General features: G+C 40.3%; 1 protein-coding gene across 1 annotated transcript in view; it reads left to right on the forward strand.

The window, feature by feature from the left end:
* Window positions 1-22,257, forward strand: part of nudcd1 (NudC domain containing 1) — a 49,224-nt gene that overhangs the window by 2,938 nt on the left and 24,029 nt on the right. The window contains 4 exon segments of the mRNA NM_001292844.1: window positions 5,653-5,807; window positions 12,835-13,020; window positions 13,996-14,176; window positions 15,572-15,760. Coding sequence (NP_001279773.1) covers window positions 5,653-5,807; window positions 12,835-13,020; window positions 13,996-14,176; window positions 15,572-15,760 — 711 coding nt within the window.

Genomic DNA, 22,257 nt, shown 5'->3' on the forward strand with positions numbered 1-22,257 from the left:
ATTGTCAATATTTGTATGCGTTACAAGTACAGTAAGCTCCTGATAACTCAACCCAGGCTTAATCTGTCACGACCATTTAAGTCATCATGCTGTCAATATCCCGGCCCCTTTATGTATTTACACATATGCCTAACTCACCAATCTGGAAAACGTGTCAGTGAGCTGTTTTCCCTTGGAGTGACACGTTTTCAGGAGTTCACAGTACTTTATTGGTGGTTTGTTCCTAAATATTGAGATTGCAATATCTTTATTGGGCACAGTGTGGTGTGCATGAGCTATAAATTAAGAATGAAGCACATTGAATGAACTATCTGTATCACCTACAGTTGATCCCAGTAGAATTCCCAGTGGTACGATTCCGCTACCTACAATGTTATTTAAAATACTGCATAATTAGCTTTATAGTTTTGCAGCATTGTTACCAGTACTTCATCATAATTAAGTTTGAATGATCTGAGGAGAAACCAGCTTGGCCTTGTTACAGGTACAGTAGCATCTTATATATCAGGTGGTCCAACTGAAGCCAGTGGGCCGCATCCAGTCCATGAACCATTTCCAACTTCGGGCCACCTGGCCACCCTCCCTCCCCGCTAAATGTCCTCTTATGGCAGCAGCAGGAGCCAGCAGTTGGGAGGACGCGATTGGGAAAAGAGACCCACTTGCTTTTCCCTCAGCTCAAGAGGGACGTCCAGACAGACTGGAACAGCAGGCAATATTTCCATTCTTGCAGCTTCAATGCTATACATTATAGAGTCGTAGAGCTCACTATTCTCCTTGTTACTGTATATGAGAAACAGATCCCCAGATTCAAATCCTGTTAGTTTCTAAGCTGTTTGCCTTTTCAAGTTGATACAATAGGTAACGAGTCTTGTTTTTTTTAAAAATCCCCTTACAGGGAAATATCTCTCTGATTGGTCTGAGTGTCCTTTGATGAGATTGGTTTGGAATAGATTCAAGTCTCCCTTGATGGTGGACTCGAAAATTGTATTTGTAGAGTAAGTTAAACCAGATGCTGGGTTGTATTAAAAGGGCAATATTGAGCTGAATTAGTGGGGTAACCCTGCAACTTTATAAATCACTGGTGCGACTGCACTTGGAATGCTGTGTGCAGTTCTTGTCACCGCAATATAAAAAAGATATTGCAGCGATTGAGAGGATACAGAAGAGGGCAACCAAAATAATTGAGGGGATGGAGGGATTGGACTATGAGTAGCGATTAGGTAAACTGGGCATGTTCACGCTGGAGAAGAGAAGATTGAGGGGCGATATGATTATGGGCTTTAAGATTCTGAAGGGACAAGATAATGTAAACCGTGATAAGCTGTTTTGTCATGTACTGAACAGTAGAACCCGAGGACAAAGTCTGTGATTGAAAGGGGGTAAATTCAGAACAAACTGCGGAGATACTACTTCAGTGAGTGAGTAGTAAACTTATGGAGGAGGCTCCTCTGGGAGACGGTGGAAGCAGAAAGTGTTGCTTGTTTTAAGAACAAATTACATAGTTTCTGCTTGAAAATAATATCCCGGGATGCAGTACCTGTACATAGCTCGGGCAACAACATGTCAAGTAACTGCCAGGATAATGGAAGGCTAACTAGATGGACCTTAGTCTTCTTTCGTCTAGCAAATTCTTATGTTCTTGCATGCTTAATCATGTGAGGTAGTATAGCTCTATGGATGGGATAGGAGGGGCATTCGTGTGGAGTATAAACAACGGCTTGACTGGATGGGACAAATGACCCGTTTTTGAGTTGAACCTTACGTGAATCTATGAAACCTCGTCCCTTCCATTACCTTGTTCCCAATGCAAGCAAAACCCTCATCCATGCCTTTGCCACCTCTAGGTGACATTTAATAATAATAATCCTCGCATTTGATATACGACTTTTCATGTCTTCCAGTGAATTGACTGTATATTTGTGGGCGAAACGCAGCAGCAAATTGCACACAGCAGTGTCCCACAAACAGTCGTGGATTGAAGTGACCAATTTTTTATTATTTTTTTCTTGAGGGATTATTATCAGGCGTGTGGAGTAAGGAAACTTGCCCAAGGTTTTGCCCTGCCGGGAATCAAACCCACGTCTCTTGCTTGTGAGGCGAGCGCTCTGACCACTGAGCTACAGGACCCCACATTTGTGCACGCCCTGCTACAACTCTACCCTTTACCCCAGCTCTGCCCTCCACAAGCTCCAAATCATTCAGAAATGCAGCATGCATCATTTCCTGCACTAAGCTCCACTAGCCCGTTACGCTGACTCTCACCCATCTCCACTGGCTATCTATTCCCCAAAAGATGACCTTGTTTTTTCATCCAAATGGCTCCATGGCTTTGACGCACCTGATTTCCTATGACCTTACTCCTCTGGTCATTCCCTTTGCCAACCATGGCCTTCTTTTTGCTCCCCCACTCATTTGTCCCCACTGTTGACTGAGTAGCTTTCAACACTGTTTCTGCCCTATGGAACTTTCTTCTGAAATTCTTTTGCCTTTCAAAAGCAATCCAAGCCCATCTCTTTGATTGTGCCTTCAGCTATCTGCCCCATTATCTAACTCCCACTCCATCTTTGTAAAGTGTTTTGAGACGTTATCTGCATCTGATAGTGGAAATTGCTGTTTCTACTCCTATGTTCCTGTTAAAACTGCTATAAAATACTGTGAAATGTTTTCTGCTAATTTTACATTCTTGAAAACATTAGTTTTAGGGAATGTTTGAACTCTGAATACCTTTCAAAAACTGATACCTCTTATAAAAATGCCATGCAGATGGAGTTGATCCCTTCAATTGTTTTGGATCTTGTGCTTGCATTTTTGAAAGCGGTACAGAAAATTGTAATTCAAATTCTTTACAGTTACAAGTTAAAAAGGAAAATTCATGAAAAGGCATTTCATTATCATTGTAGGTTTATTTTGATTAGTCATTTTTTTTGCTTCAGTACTGTATGACCTACAGTTGAAGAATAATTTGGCTTTGAGAGTTTTTACATAATAAAGACATTGCAAATGAAAATGAACGACTTAAAAGCTAGTGTAGGAAGCATCAGTGACAATTCTGTATACAGACTGTGCTGATAAGCATTCTAAAATTGAAATGCAAGTCACTTCAATTATATTTTGTTTATTTTTAAATGGCACAAGCTGCTGGAAGTACAAAAATAAATCACTAAATTATTGACTTTTAACAGAGTGTATTTTAAATTGAAAGTATTATTAGATATGCGTGCTGTACATAATATTTTAGATTTAACTATTTAATTAATCCTTTGATACATTGTTGAGAGACGTTGATATACTGTGTCTGGGTAAAATAGCATGTGTTTAATCCGTTAGCCCTTTTTCGTAATTTTAAATGGCTTGAAACACTATGAAGAACATCTAACTGAATAAAAATCGTGGAAAGCAAAGTGATGATTTGGGAAACACACCCATCTCAGTCACATTGCTCGCCTCCGTCCGTACCTCGCAACATCAAAGCAGTCGAAACCCGCGTCCACTCCTTTGTCGGTTCCAGGCTGAATAATTCCAGGGTCCTCCTCGCTGGTCTCCCCAGCTTCACCATACACAAAAGTCAATTAATTCAAAACTCCGCCGTCTACTCACCTGCACAAAACTCTGTACCCCATTACACCAATCCATGCCCAGGCTCCACTGGCTCCCAATTACCAAACGGAACAATTTAAAAATCCCCTCACTCGTTTTCAAATCCCTTCATGCCGTCGCACCTCCCTAACATTTCCGATTTGTTTACTCCCCCACGCCACCACCCGCTGCCTTTGCTCGGCTGGCTCCGGTCTCCTGTTCGTCCCTTGTCCCCTCTTCTCCACCATCGGTGGCTGTGCCTTCAGCCACTACGCCCTGAAACTCTGCAATTCCCCCTCAGTCCTTCCACTTTGTCCCCTCCCCACTTTCAAATCCCACCTAAAGACCTTCCTTTTTGATCTCCCTCCTTCTCCCCTTGGCTTGGGGTCAGACTCCACCACTGTCAAACACTCCGGGACAATACCCCGTGTGAAGGGCTCTATATAAATGCAAGTTGTTGCTGTTTGTAGCCTTACTATTAAACTCTCCAGTAGATTATATCATTCTTTACCATTTTGCCTACAAAGTACACAGTCATTTACTTATGCTTATACACTTATAAGTATATCCTGTGAAGTGCTTTGAGACAACCTAATGATGTGATAAGGAGCTGCAACAAATGCAAGGATTATTATTATCTCACAAAGTTGGTTTTGCAAGAAACAATTGAATAATGGTGGCATTTTAGGAATGGTATTTCATTTGAAAATAAGTAATTGACACAAAGGTTCCTGTGACGTAGGAAAAAAATCAAATGTGCTCTTGGAACTGAGTAAAAGATAGCAGAACCAAGGTATATATGCTGGGACTAAATTTTGATTATGAAAGCTAGCTTCTAGTTCTTTCTGGTGTACAGTAAATCCTCAACAAAAAGCTCAGGGCTTTGATGGGGGCAGTTAATCAATTTGTGGAACAAAATGTTTGGGAAGTTGCTCATTCACTGAGTAAGCATGAAATGCTCATTCCTGTAAGCTAGATTCATCAATAAGCTACTTATGTCCCAATATCACATGTCAAAAGATGCCATTAAATCCAAAATATTACAGCTTGTATTCATTAACTAACAAAAAATGACTATTGTAACAATAATAATTCTTATATCTGATATAGCGCATTTCACGTCTCAAAGCATTTCAAAACATATATTGTAAAGTGGAGTGAATGTATATTTTATAGGCAGATGAGTCAGCCAATTTGCATACAGCAATGTCCCACGACTGGCATGAAGTGAATAACCAATTTTATTTGGGGAATTGTTGGCCAAGAGTCCAGGAGAAATTACCTTCTCTTTTCAAATTGTGTCATGGGATCTTTAATGTCCACCTCAATAGACAAACGGGACCTCGGTTTAACATCTTATCTAACACCTCCAACCCTGCAGCACATCCCCAGCACTGTATTGGAGTATCAGCAAAGGCGATATGATTTTGATGTCTCAAAGTGGGGCTTGAACCTCTGACTCGGAGGTGAGAGTGCTCCCGACTGAGTCAGGCTGACACACAAACATGATAATTTGCAAACAATATTTATGAATAGTAAGACTAGTTTGGTAAAGGACCTGGGACATATTAATATGAGTTAAGATACTCTTTACTCAAATTTGTGATTGCACATTCCAATCTCAGTGGGATGGATATATGAGGATATATGGGGTGGAGTCCTGTAGCTCAGTGGTCAGAGCACTCGCTTTGCAAGCGAGAGACCTGAGTTCAATTCCAGGCAGGGCGAAACCTTGGGCAAGTTTCCTTACTCCACACAGAGCCTAATACTAATCCCTCCAAAACCAAAAACAATAATAAATTGGTCATTTTCAATCTACGACTGTTGGTGGGACATTGCTGTGCGCAATTGGCTGCCGCGTTTTGCCCACAAACTGAGGTTCTATGCCATTTTGTGGTTATTATTTCTCAGCCACGTGAGGCTCTTGCTGAGCCACCTGTTTACATTTTTCAGTGTTGTACAAATTCATTTAAGCAGGCTATTATATCTAGAAACAAAATGTCTGTATTAAGTGCAAAAAAGGCATTTCTTTTTGTCGTCAAATGGCAATTGATCATCTGCTTGCATGTTTTTCAGCTGTAGCTGAGGTGAAACTGCGAGAGGATCAGTATACTCTAGACCACTTGTGTGTCTTTGGCATGTATAACTATCTCCACTGTGATAGGTGGTATCAAGACAGTGTCTACTACATTGATCAACATGAGAGAATAATGAATTTAGCTATCACTTTGGTAAGTATCATAAATAGACCTGCATTTATCTTCTTGAAAAGTGTATATACCTACAGTTTGATTACAGTTTTGAGACTAAGCCATTGCTATTATAAAGGAAGATGAAGAATAATGCAGAGAAGGCAGATTTTTGCAGAATGCTACGTCCCATCTGCAAGAAAGTCAGGAAATTCATTGATGAACATAATATGTTTGCAAGTAGGATGGGTTGCTTTCTTGCAGTTCTTTTCTACAATTGAAGCTTCAACTCAAATGTACGTACATGGTCATACATTGTCATTTGTGACAAGTTGCCTGTGCCCTTGAAGATAAATTCAAAAATTCTCAAGTCCATCAGAAATTCCAGATTTTATAACCAATTTGTGTGTGATAATTTGGGTACATCATGATATAGAACACCCTCAATGTACAGAAGCATATCTAAACTACACTGTGGCTCAACCAGCAAATTCCTTAGTATAGTTCTCCATATTAACTATCCCATTCTTACTGAATGCTGGTGGTGATTCAATCCCTGAGCACAGATTATGTTTACCATGTGAAATATGGCATTCCTCACAGTTTTCATCTTCACTGTTTTCTCATAGAGATTTCCTTGGGAAATAATGCAATTGTGATTTGTGATTTTAGTTGTTCAGTTTATAGCTTAGCTTTCACTCTCCACAGCCATTCCTGCACTAGGTTAAACAAAGACTATCCAGGTGGACATTAAAGATCCCATGGCACAATTTGAAAAGAGAAGGGAGTTTCTGCCAGTATCCTGGCTAGCAATCCCCCAGGTAAAATTAGCCATTCATCAAACAATTTGTGGGACGTTCCTGTGTACAAATTGGCAGCCATGTTTGCCTACAAAATACATACAGTTACACTTTAAGATATGTCATTTGAAGTGCTTTTGAGACATGTTGATAAAGTAATCTGTTTCAAATGCAAGGAATATTATTATAAAAGGCAGTAGATTTAAGTTCACAAGAAGACTAGTGATTTGAGTGAAGGAGATTCTCTGTCCATTTCATCCCATCCTTTGAGAATACCAACCCTACTGTCTTCCCACCATCAAGCAGTTTCTTAAATTATTCAATGTCCTGTCCTCAATAATTCTCTCTTGTAACCTGTTGAATGTACTCTGATTAAAGAAGTACTTTCTGGTGTGTTTTATTGCCTCTTCACAACCTTGAATTTCTGACTCTTATCCTGCTGTCTTGATGAGCCTTTTATTTTAACTATTAAGCATACTTAAACTTTTATAGGATCCTTTCAGAGATTTTTTTTCACATCTGAAGATCTCTGAATTATCTAGTTGCTCCAAATGATTTGTTACTCCAATACTCTTCAGAACTACCTCCAGGGCTTATATGGCCAGACTATACTACGGTACTTCAAGTGCAAACTGACCTCTGCAACTTTCACAGAGTTAATGCGATTTTATAACTCTAATCTAGGTTTTAATAAATCTGAATATAATATAAATATTTAGATATAAATATCTACACAGAGTACTATTTATCCTTTTCCCTCTCCAGCTTTCAATGCATGCAATCCTACACCAGAATTTTTTTAAAAGAAAGGCTCCATAGTGCTCTGTGTGGCAGAAAAACAATTTTGCAATTTTGTATTAATGGCCTATAACACTTTTGTATTTTTGTTACACTACAACCCTCCCATTAGAACATTACAGAATTCTGCCGAGTGTAAATTTTAAAATATCAATGATTATTCAGTTTTGGAGAAGAAAGAATTATTTTAAGATCAAGTATTTTAAAATTGGTTTTGATTTAATTTGTCTTGAGAAAAACAATACCAAATTACATTTGTATAATAATACAGATTATTATTATAATACAATTATTACAAATATTATTAATAATAAAATTATTATTATTTGGAGACGTCCCAAAGCGATTGACAGTTAGGGATTTGGACCCAAGCGGGGTGGGAGGGTGGCCGAAGGCTCGGTCGAAGAGGAGGGTCTTGAGACATGCTTTGAAGGAGGCAAGGGAAGTAGCTAGGTGAAGGGAATGTCGGATGGCGTTCCAAAGGGTGGGGGCAGAGAGGCTGAAGGCATGACCGCTAATGGCGGGCCCGGCCAGGTGGGGGACATGGAGCAGGGCACAATCTGCTGAGGGGAGGGATTGGACAGATTGATAAGGGGTCAGCAAGTCACAGTGGTCGGAAGGGGCAAGGCCGTGGTGAGGATGAGGATTTTGAACTATTATAGAAGTGGCTCAAGGTTTTTAAATTTAGTTGGCAAGTGACATCTGCTAACAAGCGTTGAGCAGTCTGCAGTCTAGTACCCTTTTATAAGCATTCTAAAACGTTAGACTTTGGACTTTCAATGTAACAGCCAAAAAGACTATTGTGATCCACTCTTGATTAAGTTTATTCATAAAACCGGAGATAGGCATAGAGTTGAGTTCAAGTGGATCTATTCTTAAAGCAGGCAGGACTCTTTTGACACTAGTAAGTGTTTGATTTGCCAAGTTTATTGGTACATTTCAGCATATATTCTGCCCCTACATTTCCAGACACACGAACAGAGCTTACAGGCCTTATTAGGTATGAATCTTAGAAGTGTAGTTAGGTAAGATGTGAATCAACCATCATTGGGCAAAAAACAGTCCCCCTCCTTTTAGACTATGGGTGGAGCATGGAAATAGATTGCATTTAATGCTAGAAGAGGAGCTGAAAGAGTGCAGATAAAGATGATTGAACTTCATAAAAGAGAAAAGGACAATGCTATGTGACCAACGAGGAGAGTGTCAATTTTGAATTCGGTGCAGTAAAATTACTACTTTGCCCCCACATCATCTGTCCCTCATGACCCACCCCCCACCCATTCCCCCCCTATACTCCTTCGACCCTATCTCTCCCTCCTCCCTCATCACGACTGTCTGCAAACTCAAACCCACTACCTGCTCCCTCGATCCCATCCCCACCTCTCTCCTCGTCTCCCAGCTCCACCTTCTGGCCCCCCTCCTGTCCGATGTCATCAACCTCTCCCTGTCCACCGGTTCAGTTCCCATCTCCCTAAAAACAGCCGTCATCACCCCCATCCTGAAAAAACCTTTCCTGGATCCATCCCTCCTCTCCAGCTACCTCCCCATCTCAAACCTCCCATTCCTCTCCAAGGTCCTGGAACGAGTCGTCGTGCCCCAGCTCCACTCCTTTCTCTCCCGCCATTCCTTCTTTGAAACTCTCCAATCCGGCTTCCGTGCTGCCCACAGCACAGAAACAGCCCTGGTCAAAGTCACTAATGACATTCTGAACATCTGTGACCAGGGCTCCCTCTGCCTCCTTGTCCTCCTCGACCTCTCTGCCGCTTTTGACACTGTTGACTACTCCATCCTCATACACCACCTCTCCGCTTTACTCAATCTTCACGGATCTGGCCTTGCCTGGTTCGATTCCTATCTCTCTCACCATCTCCACTTTGTTGCCTCTAACGGTTTCTCCTCCAGCCCCCGCACTGTCACATCTGGTGTCCCCCAGGGCTCTGTCATTGGTCCTCTCCTCTTTAATATCTACATGCTCCCCCTTTGGTGACATCATCCACAGACATGGGGTCAACTTCCACGTGTATGCGGATGACACCCAACTCTATCTTTCTGCCTCCACCCTCAACTCCAGGACCACTGCTGTCCTGACAGACTGACTGTCGGACATCAAGTCCTGGATGAGGGCAAATTTTCTGCTGCTGAATGTGAACAAGACTGAGGCCCTCCTGATTGGCTCGCGCCAGCGCCTCTGCACCTCAGGCTCTGGCAGCATCAACCTCCATGGTTGCACACTACAACGCACCGCCAGTCAGGAACCTAGGTGACTTGTTCGAACTTCAACTGTCGTTTCTTCTCCCCATCCAAGACATGACCCGCTCTGCCTTCCCTCACCGCCCCACTCCGCCACTACCTCATCCCTCAGGCCGCAGAAACTCTTGTTCATGCCTTCATCATCTCCAGGCTCGACTATGCAAACGCCCTGCTAGTCAGCCTTCCCAACTCCTCCCTCCACGGGCTGCAGATAATCCAGAACTCTGCAGCCCGTGTCCTCTCCTGCACCAAACTCCGTGACCCTATCTCTCCCACTCTCGCCCGACTCCATTGGCTCCCTATTCTTCAGAGGATCCAGTTCAAGATAAAGCAAAGCATGATGTGTTAAATAATATTAATAATCCTTGCATTTGATATAGAGCCTTATTACGTCTTCGAGACGTCTCAAAGCGCTTCACAGAATATACTGTAAAGTGAATTGACTATATTTTGTGGGCCTAATGTGGCAGCCAATTATTGAGTGACCAATTTATTATTTTTTTGAAGGAATTATTAGCCCTGGAAAAATGATCTGCCAATCACTAACAATCGGGTTCCTATTTACTGCTAGGTAAACAGGTGTGTGGGGTAAGGAAACTTGCCCAATGTTTCACCCTGCTGGGAATCGAAACCAAGACTCGATTGCGAGACGAGTGCTCTAACCATTGAGCTACAGGACTGTTAGCAGTACTGAAATTAAATGGTAACCTGCATATATTTATTAACAACATTCGATTGCATAAACTTTAAATGCTTGCTGTAATAATCCTTCCAAAAAAAACAAAAACAATAATAAATTGGTCATTTTCAATCTACGACTGTTTGTGGGACATTTGTGCGCAATTGGCTGCTGCGTTCGCCCACAAATATACAGTCAATTCACTTTACAGTGTGTTCTGTGAAGCGCTTTGGGACGTGCTCCCGAAGTGAAAAACGCTGTATCAAATGCAAGGATTATTATTATTATCCCAACTTTGCTAGGGTAGTATATAATAATTTTTGCATTTGATATAGTACCTTCTCATGTAGTTGAGACCTCTCATAGCGCTTCACAAGATTTTACTGTGAAATGCAGTCACTGTATTTATAGACAAGCGGAGTAAATAAAACCATACAGTTAATTTTAAGTAATAATAATTATCCTTGCCTTTGGTATAGTCCCTTTCACATCAGGAGGACTTCCCAAACGTTTCACAGGATTTATGGTGAAGGGCGGTGACTGTGTATTTGAGAGTGAACGCGGCAGTAGTGTCCGACAAACATCCATGGAACGAATGATCAGCTTTATCTGGGAGATTATCGGCCAGGACACCGGGAGAGACTTCTTTCTCTTTTCAAATAGTGCCATGGGGTCTTTAAAGTCTACCTGAACAGAACCTTGGTTTAACGTCTCATCTGAAGAATGACACAACCAACAATACAACACCCCCCAGCACTGTGCTGGAGTGTCATTTTAGGCTTTGTAAATTCAAGTCTCGATGCTGAGCTTGAACCCAGAAGCTTCTAATCCAGAGGCGAGAGTGCTACCATTGAGCCAGTCTGACATAGTACATGCAAGTCGAGAAATTTTTTGACATTTAAAAGCAATTTCTGTTGTTAAAGCATTTCTATGATTTATATTCTCCTCCTTACTGGTTATTTGCTGGAGCAATTCATGATTTTCATCTAACTCCTGCATTGACATTCCCTTTGTAGTACTGTAACATATGTGGATCTGTAGTATCTGTAAAGTACTGAAGCATAAAATTAACAACTGTTGCTATAATGGAGAGTTGCCTTTAGCTGGACTGAATACGTTCACTCATTTGTCAAGGCAATAAATTGAGATGAAATGTTCACTAGTGCTTATCCTAAAAAAACTAATTTTAAAGTGAACTGTGAAAGATTTATGCAGTTGTTTGCTTATTTGGAGGGAAGGAGTGAAGAGAGAAAAGGAGGCTTGGTTTAAGAAAATAAATTAGAGAACTGACTAACTTTTGGTACCTTCTGGAGGATATTGACTGCTTGAATTAATACTTGGTTAAGTATAGCATGGAAACAAATTGGCACATAACAAATGTAGTGGAGAAGGGAGGGGACTAAGAAAGTTTGAGTACTGACACACAAAGTGATGGTGACTTTCAAAGAACTGTCAATGAAAAATTGATGAAATTTAAGTAGAATCACGGGAGACAGACTAGGGTTAAACGAGATTCTGTTGTGGTTTATGGAATTATTATCCTCGATGGTTTAATAACTATTGTTCTTGGGGGGTAAGTCATTGTGTTGGACAATTGTAGTTTTCCCTCTTTATTTTTTCCCCTCTTCAATGTTCCTTTCGAACCAAAGAATAGCTGGGCAGCTTTCTGAAAGTTTTTCATTGTTTCTTTCAAACCAGCTACAGAGGCTATCCTGTTATTAGCTGTGTCACTAAATAATAATAATCCTTGAATTTAATATAGTGCCACGTCTCCAAGAGGTCTCAACGCACTTCACAGAATATCTGTAAACTGAATTGATTATATTTTGTAGGCGAAATGCAGCAGACAGTTGTGCACAGTAGTGTCCCACAGTCGTGAATTGAGTGACCAAATTATTATTTTTTTGAAGGAATTATTCCAAAAAATAAAGCACAAGTTATTTTAAAATATAGGAGCGTTTATTATCAGAAGTGTAATAAATGTCTGGCTCTGGTCTGGACTAAATTACTGTATATCTGTGTGCAAGAGGCCAGCTAGAGAGCTGTGACTGCTCTTGCGATAATGTTTCATGCTCTAGAAACACAGCTCAAACAAGCGACGACCTGACAACCAGAAATTGAGTGGTGGCTATTATTTTTAATTTCTGGATCTGAAATACTGAGTTCTAATGAGTTTGCTGTGTTCTATCTTTAGGCAACGTGTGTTTCTTATCTTATGTATTGTGTATAAATACATCTCTGGTACTCTCAGTTTATTGATACAAGACAAAACCATTTTGAAAGTCATACATCTTCTGAGAAACAAGTTCCGAAAATTACATTTGTCAACTGTCCAATTTCAAGCTGGATATCAATTTCTCCATGATGCCAAAGAGTCATAAATGTTAAGCATTGCATTACGTGTGATGGCTACATTTATCCCCAATAAGCATTAGAAACAAAGCAGGACCTTAGGGGACCATTTTTATAACATTGTATATGTAGTTTGTAACCAAATATCTTGATTGACAAATTCTTCCATTAATCTTTTTTTAACTCGAAGGATACTCCAATAAGCAAACCCAGAGAGGTATTCAGACTGTCAACAGAGATCAAGTCTTGCGATATCCTTGTCTGTGCTTCTATTCATTTTACATCTCCTACATGGGCAGCCTTGTCAGATGGAACAGGAAAGCTGTATCTCCTCAGAACAGGCAAACGTGGAGCAAATGATCTTGAAAAATGGGAGGTAAGTTACAGTATATTGTTACGTCAAATAAAAAATTACCTCTTGGCTTGTAAATTAGCATTCCATGTTGGGGGTTAGACAAAGAGAACTGGAGCTTAGCTTTTTTCTTGAAAGAGAGAAGCGAAAAGGCATTGATTTAGCAATGGAATAATTGTACAAACTTTTAAAATAATGCATTATATTGATACTTCCCCTTCCCCATAGATCCTTGTGACATGGTAGGTGACGTCTGCATTATTGGCCTAAGTGTTCATCAAACCTTTGTATAACTTTATAGAGTTCTTGCTTTAATCTGAGAAACGTGCTGTGAAAAGACTTGTGTTAACACTTGTTCCTAAGGTTTCATCTTCTCTAAACTGTTTGTTATTTCATTAGTCTCCATCAGGCAATTATCAGGACCTGAACTCCCCCATTGTTTTTAAATTTGTAGAATCATAGAGATTACAGCATAGAAGGAAGCAATTTGGTCCATTGAGTTTAAACTCATCCATAGGAGCTATCTACTTGAATCCGAATTCCTTGTCTTTCCCTGTACCATCGTATATTCTTTCTCTTCAAATGTTTATCCAAGTCCCTGTTAAATGTTATGGTACCCTCAGCCTCGTGTGGCAAAGCACTCTGATAACCCACCCTGTGAAAAGTTGCTGTTAACTTCTCCTCGTAAAATCTTTCAGTAACTATTCTAACTCTTCCAGTGTAAAGAACAAATACATTTAGAGCTAAAGTATAATTCTTAGGTACAATTTGGGTTTGGATGTACACTAAAATGTGCATTAGTCACACAATTTTGCAAGTAAATCAGAAAATGTAACTTGTGATCTGACTCTCAATGGAAAGAATCGATTGTACAGAACAGATAGCTGTTAATAAGCAACTCCAGTTTAGGATGTTTCATTCAATGATCCAACTTGTACTTTTTGAAAGTATTTGGATCCAGTATTTTACCCTGTTTTTTTTTCCTCCTCGTCCTTGTAGATTATATTTCAACACGAACTTGGAGAGCCCTTTTCGATCATCCACAGTCTATCATATGAAAAAGAAAATGTGCACTCAATAGACATTGTTTTGCTCAAAGTTGAGAAAGATGAATATAATGTCATGGGAAGTGGATTTCACTCAGTAATAGAGTGGCTGACTGTCACCAATATGAACAGTGGTAAGTTCTAGCCTATCTACTGCCAGATCCCTTTCTGAGATTATATGCCCAATACAAAAATGTTTATGTAAAATTCAGAATGTAACATAAAAATGTTGGAAGCTCACAGCTGTTTGCAAATTTTGTAAATAACTCCTTGGTGGTGGGGGTTGTGGGAGGAAGTCGGTTTTAATGTGTCTGGGAAAATATCTAAAGGTGTAAAACAGTACAAAATGGTGCACAGATACTGTAAGCATTAGTCAATAGTTTCTGTGTTCACTGTTGTGTTTTTAAAATTTAGAAATTGCAATTCCTGATTCTTATAGTATAATAAGTTCACATTATCATTACAACACAATATCAAAAGAATAATGAACACTTGGAATTCAATTTAAAGCAACAATAGTCTTGGAGTTCACGCTTAATTTAGAAATGCCACCTGAACCCCAGGATTAGTTGAATACATCAGAATCTTTAAAATGACTCAAGACTAGACTCCTTTCATCTGAAGAATCTTGCACAATATCCAAAGGAATGATTACTAATCCCTATAATGCCACAATTGGATGCCAAAAATATTCCTGTACTGAGTTGACCAAAGTCCAAAGTCGGGACTTCTCACAGACGTATATTCCATAGTATTCCATATATTCCATATTCCATAGTTCCTTTCAGAGCACTGATTTGAATACTTGTCTTTTGAAAGGTGTTTTGCTTACTAAATTTCCTTCTGCTGGTAGTGGATATTTTATTACTTCCAGAAGATCCTGCTGTCTGAATCCTTATATTGCTAATTTGAAAATTTGTTTTGAATAATTGATACTATATTGTGATATTTTGCCAATCATTTGTTATTCTTGCTGTCTCAATAATCATTCAGTTTCATTTTGCTGATGCACCACATCATGTTTCTGTGCTATAGAGCCAGGAAGATCCCAGGGTTGATCTTTAGAGGCTAATCCATGAGGTGTACTCTCACGCACCAGGCTCGCTCTCACCCTCGCCCGACTCCAATGGCTCCCTATCACCCAGAGGATCGAATTCAAGATCCTCGTCCTCATTTTCAAGGCCATCCATGTCTCCCGCTCGACCCGCCCTACCATCGATGGCCGGGCGTTCAGCCTCTCTGCCCCCACACTCTGGAACTCCATCCCATGGTCCCTTCGCCTCGCTTCCTCTCTTGCCTCCTTCAAGGTCCGTCTCGAGACCCTTCTCTTCGACCGTGCCTTTGGTCCCCCTCCCACCTCTCTGCCTTCCCTCACTCCTACACCACCACTCCCCCGTGCTCGGGCCCTGACACCTGACTGTTCAGCGCTTTGGGACATCCTCCTGACGTGAAAGGCGCTCTATAAATGTCATTTTGTTGTTGTTGTTGTAAAACTAGTTACATGAAACTTTATTTCTATGTGCTTGTAGAAACCAGCAAGTATGAAATATCAAGACATAAAACTCTGCATGGAAAATCAGCTCCAAACTATGTAGCTGTAGAGCATGGTGGCACAGGCCTTATGATAGCTTCTGACAAACCTTTTAAATTTGTGGAAAATGATGGGAAACCTATCAAGGAGCAGAAAGAGGAAGTAATGGATACCACTGAGAAAAAAGGTAACCAGGCTTTTACTGTTACTATTTGAGGTCATATCTAAATAATATAGATATAAAGAAATGCAATTAAATGTATCAAATGCTGTACCAATTGCTAACACAAGTCAACCTGGAGGTTAATTTCTGGAGGTTTCGCAGAAAAGCTGAATTGCCAGTGAAGCACTGAAATAGAAATCGCGATAATCCTCAGTGAGCACTCCAGTCAAGAACGTTTTCAGTGACTTGGTCGATGAAATGCTATTGCACGAACAAAAGCTCAAAGTTGTTCGAAATATTCTGTTGCATGAAATGAGCTTTCTTGTGAAGATACTATGACAATGCTGATTTATGTCTCATCCCTTGTCATTTATGAGGATGAATCCTAAAATGTATAAATAGCGTTCGACAGGAGGAATCAAAGTTAATGAAACAATGGTGTTGCAGTTGCCCCGGGGAACAGAGCATCAGATTGCATTTGGTACTTCAGAGGCTGCATTTGAAATGTATTAACTTTTATTCTCATCTTCATAAATAATCTTTAAATTAATCTAGCGAAAACCTTGACATGAATTTCACACATAATATAATGCCGAGAAAAGCTTTGATCTGTAATATTGTTATTGTCGCTTACGAGTGCTCCAGCAGAGCACTTTTTTGCTGCAATTAACTTTTGTGACAAATGGAATCTGTGGAGGAGAATTTTATAAATTGAAAACGGCGTGATCTTTGTACTTAAAAGTATTTGTGTTTTATACAGGCGTAGGTCAAGATCAAGCAGCATTGTTTGTTTGTTTATATACTTTCAAACTGCCATTTACTTGATTTCTGACTCTGTGATTGACAGGAGCTCAAGTGTGTTTATCAAAAACATACATTTTGAAGTTCAGTTATGTTGTAAAATGGGATACAGTCTACTTTTCACATAGACATCTCAAAATATACAGTCAAATCACTTTACAATACATACTGGTAAGCTCTTTGAGATGCCTCGGAAGACGTGATAAGGCACTATATCAAATACAAGGATTATTATTATCTCGAAGATGTGATAAGGTGCTATATCAAATGCAAGTATTATTATTATTAAAAGTATTGAGACTTAAATGACCGTTTATGAAATATATAGAAAGACGACAAATGCCACTTATGCAAAAACATAAATTCAGCCAGATCATCTTTAATGCCAGTAGACTTCAGAATGGAATGTGTATTGTTGCCCTGGAGAGGCACACCCTGCTTTACCTAATCCCAAAGAGTATTAGGTGCAGGTTGGCAAGTGTACGGCTTGGTACTTTCAGTGTGCATTAACGGACTGCTATAATTTAACCAGCTAAATCAGATAGCTTGCCTTTGAAAGCACCGTCTCGCAAGCTTTCTGCTGCTTTTCCAGCTGGGGGCTACAAGTCTGTTCGGGCTTTAGCTTCCAGGATTAGTAGATTCAAATATTCCCACTAATGTGTACCACAATGCTGTTAAAATACCAAGTTAGCTTTCAAGACTCCAGATTTCTACTTCAGTCTCAACTGACATGAGTTCTCCAATGTTATCCAGCAATAAACATTCATCTTTGACTTCCATCAACCCTCAACTATCCTTTGAGAGAGATGAACAGTTTGTTTATCTTTGTCTCTATTAGTATTTCATTAATATTCTATGCCAACAAAATGAAATACTAATAGAGACGAGCTGTTCCATTAGAATAGCTTATCTCTATAAGTATTTTGTTTTGTTGGTATGGAAATCTGCAGAGTTTGAACCTTCCTGGTGGGAAGCTGACCTTGTTCTCAGACTCAGATTTTCATGGTTTCTGCAGGTACTTGACATAGTCTCCAATAAGGCCTGCTCAGACAACTGACATTGATTGTCTCTAAAACTGATCACTCAGGATCCTGTGAAACGAGAATTTGTCAATTCTTTGACAAATTTGTAAAGCTAAACTGACCTTTGTGAATTCCAAATGCCAAATTCCTATGGCATGGAACTCAAAAAGTGTATCTTGCTCAGGATAAATTTAGTATCTTCCTCACGTCTTGCATGGACGACTTCTATTGTAACCTCTGCCCTCACTGATTGAGTAATTTATTTTAAAATCAAAAACAACAACAAATTACATTTGTATAGCACCTTTCCCGTCGGGAGGACGTCCAAAGGTGCTGAAGACAGAGTCCTCAAGGAATAAAAATATGGGGATTCTTTAAATGCCAGTGCCTTCTCATAATGCACGTTGAGAGGATGTTTGTTTCATGGTGGCTAAGATTCAGATTGTGGTTCAGATTCAATTTGTGTTTCAGACAGACAACAACAACAACAGCAAATTACATTTGAAAGCGCCTTTCATACTGGGAGGATGCCCCAAGGCGCAGGTCCCGAACTGGGCTTGGGTTCATGAAGGGAGAGTAATTAATTAATTAAACATTCTCTAATTACAAATATTTGACTTGATCGATCAAAGACTGCCTCTTTGTAGGCGCAGGGACTTCTGATACTGATTTCTTTACTCATTCTGATTGCATATCGCTATCCTATAAAATACGTTTGTGTGAAAGATGTCCTTCAATGATAAGGCTTTTTTGCTGATCTGTTAAGAGGATATGCTGGAATGTTAAAATAAACCTCAGCAGATTCTTAATATTCCTTGCATTTGATATAGTGCCTATAATGTTGAAATGTCTCAAAGCTCTTTGTAAGTAATTGCTGGCAAGTGTATATTTTGCAGGCAAATGAGAAAGGCAATTTGCACACAGAAGCTCCCATAAATGGACATGATGTGAATAGTCAATTTATCTGGGGAATTGTTGTTCAGGAGAGAAGCTACAGCCGGATTGTGCCTGAATTTGGCTTTTCACCCACTCCACGTATACGTATTGATAGCGCCTTTGGACCTAAGATTCCAATCTCTCAATGTTCTGTTTTATTTTTGCTCTGTGTAACTTTTTTGGCTTCATCAAATTTCATTTCACTTGTTTGTGGGATATTGCTAGTAGGTTTTAAGGCAGGATTTAAAGTCATATAGAAAGGGTGAAATAGTATGCAATATTATTTATTTAGAGATCATCCTCATATCTTATGATGGTGCTTTTAAATAGTTTCCATCTGCCTTGTGATTTGGGCAGATGCAAAGGGACTGCCCTGCTGTTATTTCAAAGAAATGTTTTTCTCATGGTTATCCTGGATCATATTCTCCTCCAAATATAAATTACCTCCATATTCAAACCAATTGGCTGCTCATAATTAAACAATAATCATTGGATTTGATGTAATGCTTTTCATGTTGGAAGGACATCTCAAAGTGCTTAATAAGATTTACTGTAAAGCGCAGTGACTATTTTGTAGGCTAATGTGGCAGCCAATTCGCAATGGGGCTGGGGAGGGTGGAGGCAGCGAGATTGGCCGAAGGCGTGGTCGAAGAGGAGGGTTTTGAGACGCACCTTGAAGGAGGCAAGGAAGAGAGAGAGGCGAAGGGATTGTGGGATGGAGTTCCAAAGGATGGGGGCAGAAAGACTGAAGGCCCCACCGCCGATGGTGGGCTGGGTTGGGCAGGGGACATGGAGCAGGCCACAGCCTGCTGAGCGGAGGGAGCGGACAGGTCGATATGGGATCAGCAGGTCACAGAGGTAGGAAAGAGCAAGGTTGTTGAAGGCCTTGAGGTGAGGACGAAGATTTTGAACTCTATCCCCTGGGGATGGGGAGCCAGTGGAGCCGGGCGAGGGTGGGAATGATGGGCTCACGGAGCCTGGTGCGGGAGAGAACTCGAGCTGCAGAGTTCTGGATGATCTGCAGCTTGTGGAGGGAAGGCCGACAAGCAGGGAGTTGGTGTAGTCGAGCCTAGATGTGATAACAACAACAACAAATTACATTTATATAGCACCTTTCACATTGGGATGTCATCTCTCTCAATAAATTCATCTCCTGATAATAAAACTCTAACCTGCCCAATCTTTCTTTGTAGTTGTATCTACGTGTTCCTGGTAACATCCCAGTAACTCGATGCTGCACAATAACAACAGCAAAAAATTACATTTGTATAGCGCTTTTCACAACAGGAGGTGCTGGACAGTCAGGGTGATTGGGATCAGGAAGGATGAATGGCGGGGAGGTAGGGATAGAAGGGTGACCGAAGGCACGGTCGAAGAAGACGGCCTTGAGACAAATTTTAAACGTGGCAAGGGAGGGGGCGAGGTGGAGTTGGGATGGAGTTCCAGAGGATGGGGGCAGAGAGGCTGAAGACCCGCCTGCCAATGGTGGGGCAGGCAAGGCAGGGAACGGTGGCAGATTTTTGCAGTGCAGAGTAGTGCAAACGACACATCTAACCTACTATTCTTCCATCTTAAGTATACCACCTCAAATTTTGCAATAGACCAGAAATGTTGTCATTCACAGTGGTGCTTGGAATCGTAAGATCCCTTATTATTTCACCAGTATGTCATGGGGAGAAGGTTTAGAATCAAATGCTTCTTTGAGTTTTTAACAGTGGCCACCAACACTGTCCTCTCTAATACTGGAAGAAAGTGAAACTAGGTTCACAAGAGAGCAAATGATAAAGATATTGAGCTTTTGGAGTCTAGATTAACTTGTACAATATAATTGTGTTGTGTAGCATTTATCAGTACAAAATTGTGTCCAGTGGTGTTTATCATTATTGAGACTAAATTGTCTTGTGATTGAATTTGAGATAAATAATATTTATGTTCCTCTGGTTTTGTGCATCAGTATTTCTTTTCTGAAACATTCGGAGATATGTAGGGAGTACGCATACTTCCACATCAAGTACAGGACAGGATTATTGTTTGCCTGGGTCATGATTCAGCTGTGAAGTCCGAACATATATGCATAACCGCAGTTGCGATCTGGAGGAATAGAATCTTCTTCCAGGATCATCTGAATGAAAACTATTGAACAGAATCAAATCTGAATTGACATTTGAATATTTTGCAGTATAGAAACTTACAAAGCACAAAGAATTTACTATATTGAGCAGAATATTTAGTTTGCAGAGTTTGCTGCTTTGATTACATAAGGATTTGCTTTGAATCACGGGGTCTTACATAAGGCCATAAACTGCTCCAACAAAAATTGACTAGTTTGGTTGTCATCTGATCCCCTTGTTAAATTAATACCTTGCAATCCACTTCCACCTATTCAGTATTTTATGCATTTCACACATTTTTTTTAAAAAAAGCCTGTGCTGTTTTGATGCATTTCTGCAGATGATGCAAAACTTCATAAAATATCAGGCATTTTCAGAAAGTGAATTACCTAGAAATGGATAGCTTGGTTTACTGTGTAAAAAGGCCAGATAAGACTAAACTGATATGCTGTCAAGGCACTTTTGATCCATTTGGTGAAGACAGCTCAGATATTTGTTCATCTTCTTGAGGTGTATTAGATGTTTAATGTTTCCTTTCTGGCAAACCCGGCAACTTTTCAGGCTTACTGGTAAATTGCATTGTGTCATAACATTATTATTGTGGATTGTAATAGTCTCAGAGGATATATTTAACTTTGAGCATAGTTAGCTTTTTCACAAAGTAAAAATTGGACTGACAATAAATTTTGCAAAGTTTTTCATGTGATTTAACCACCATTAAGTGAAGAATCTAATGTAAAAAAAGTTCAGCAAAGTACTTGTGTAGAGACAAAATAAATAATGAAAATTGATTATTCTATTGGTGGACAAAGATGTGGCAGCAAAGTTGGTGTTACTTTTTACCTTAATTAATTTTAAAATTAAGAGTTAATGTATTCTGCAATTTTATCTGCAAAAAATGAGATGTGTTTGAGACACAAATACACTTATGTGAAATGAGAGACATGGTAATCAGATATCGTTAGTCATTCTTCTCCTCTCCACTCACCATCACGCAATTTTATCTATGTTGATTTTTAATTCCTTCTGAGTCCTCTTTAATAGATATCACTTTGAAATGTACAATTATGTAGCAGTTTTTAATATATTAAATACTTGCTAGCAAGTATATTATATATTAAAAACCGCCACATAAGCAACCCAACTTCCCCCTCTCTCATACGTACCCTCTCCAACTCTCCACTCACACCACTCTCCACAACCATCTCTCCTGTACACCCGAAAATCCTCTCCGCATCACTCTCTCCTCCCTCTTCTCCCTCCAGCAAACCCACCTGCATTTCCCTCCAAAACGTCCGTTCCCTCTCAAATAAAGCCCTCACCATCCACGACCTCATTCTGGACGAGCACCTTGACATTCTTGGGCTCACCGAAACCTGGCTCTCCCCCAATGACCTTGTTCCCCGAGTGGAAGCCTCCCCTCCATGTTACACCTCCCACCACACCCCTCGCCCAAACTAACGTGGCGGAAGGGTGGCCTTCATTTCCAAAGCCTCCCTTGGTCTTACTCCCTCCTCCTCTGGCTGCTTCTCTTCCTTCGAGCACCTCACCCTCTTCCACCCCTCTCTCCCATTGAAAATCCTCCTTGTCTACCACCCCCCTAAGCCCCCCGGCTCCTTCCAAACAGACATCTCTGCTCTCCTCTCTTCCC

The sequence above is a fragment of the Callorhinchus milii genome, unplaced genomic scaffold, assembly GCF_018977255.1.
Source record: "Callorhinchus milii isolate IMCB2004 unplaced genomic scaffold, IMCB_Cmil_1.0 Scaffold2, whole genome shotgun sequence".
Classification (NCBI taxonomy): domain Eukaryota; kingdom Metazoa; phylum Chordata; class Chondrichthyes; order Chimaeriformes; family Callorhinchidae; genus Callorhinchus; species Callorhinchus milii.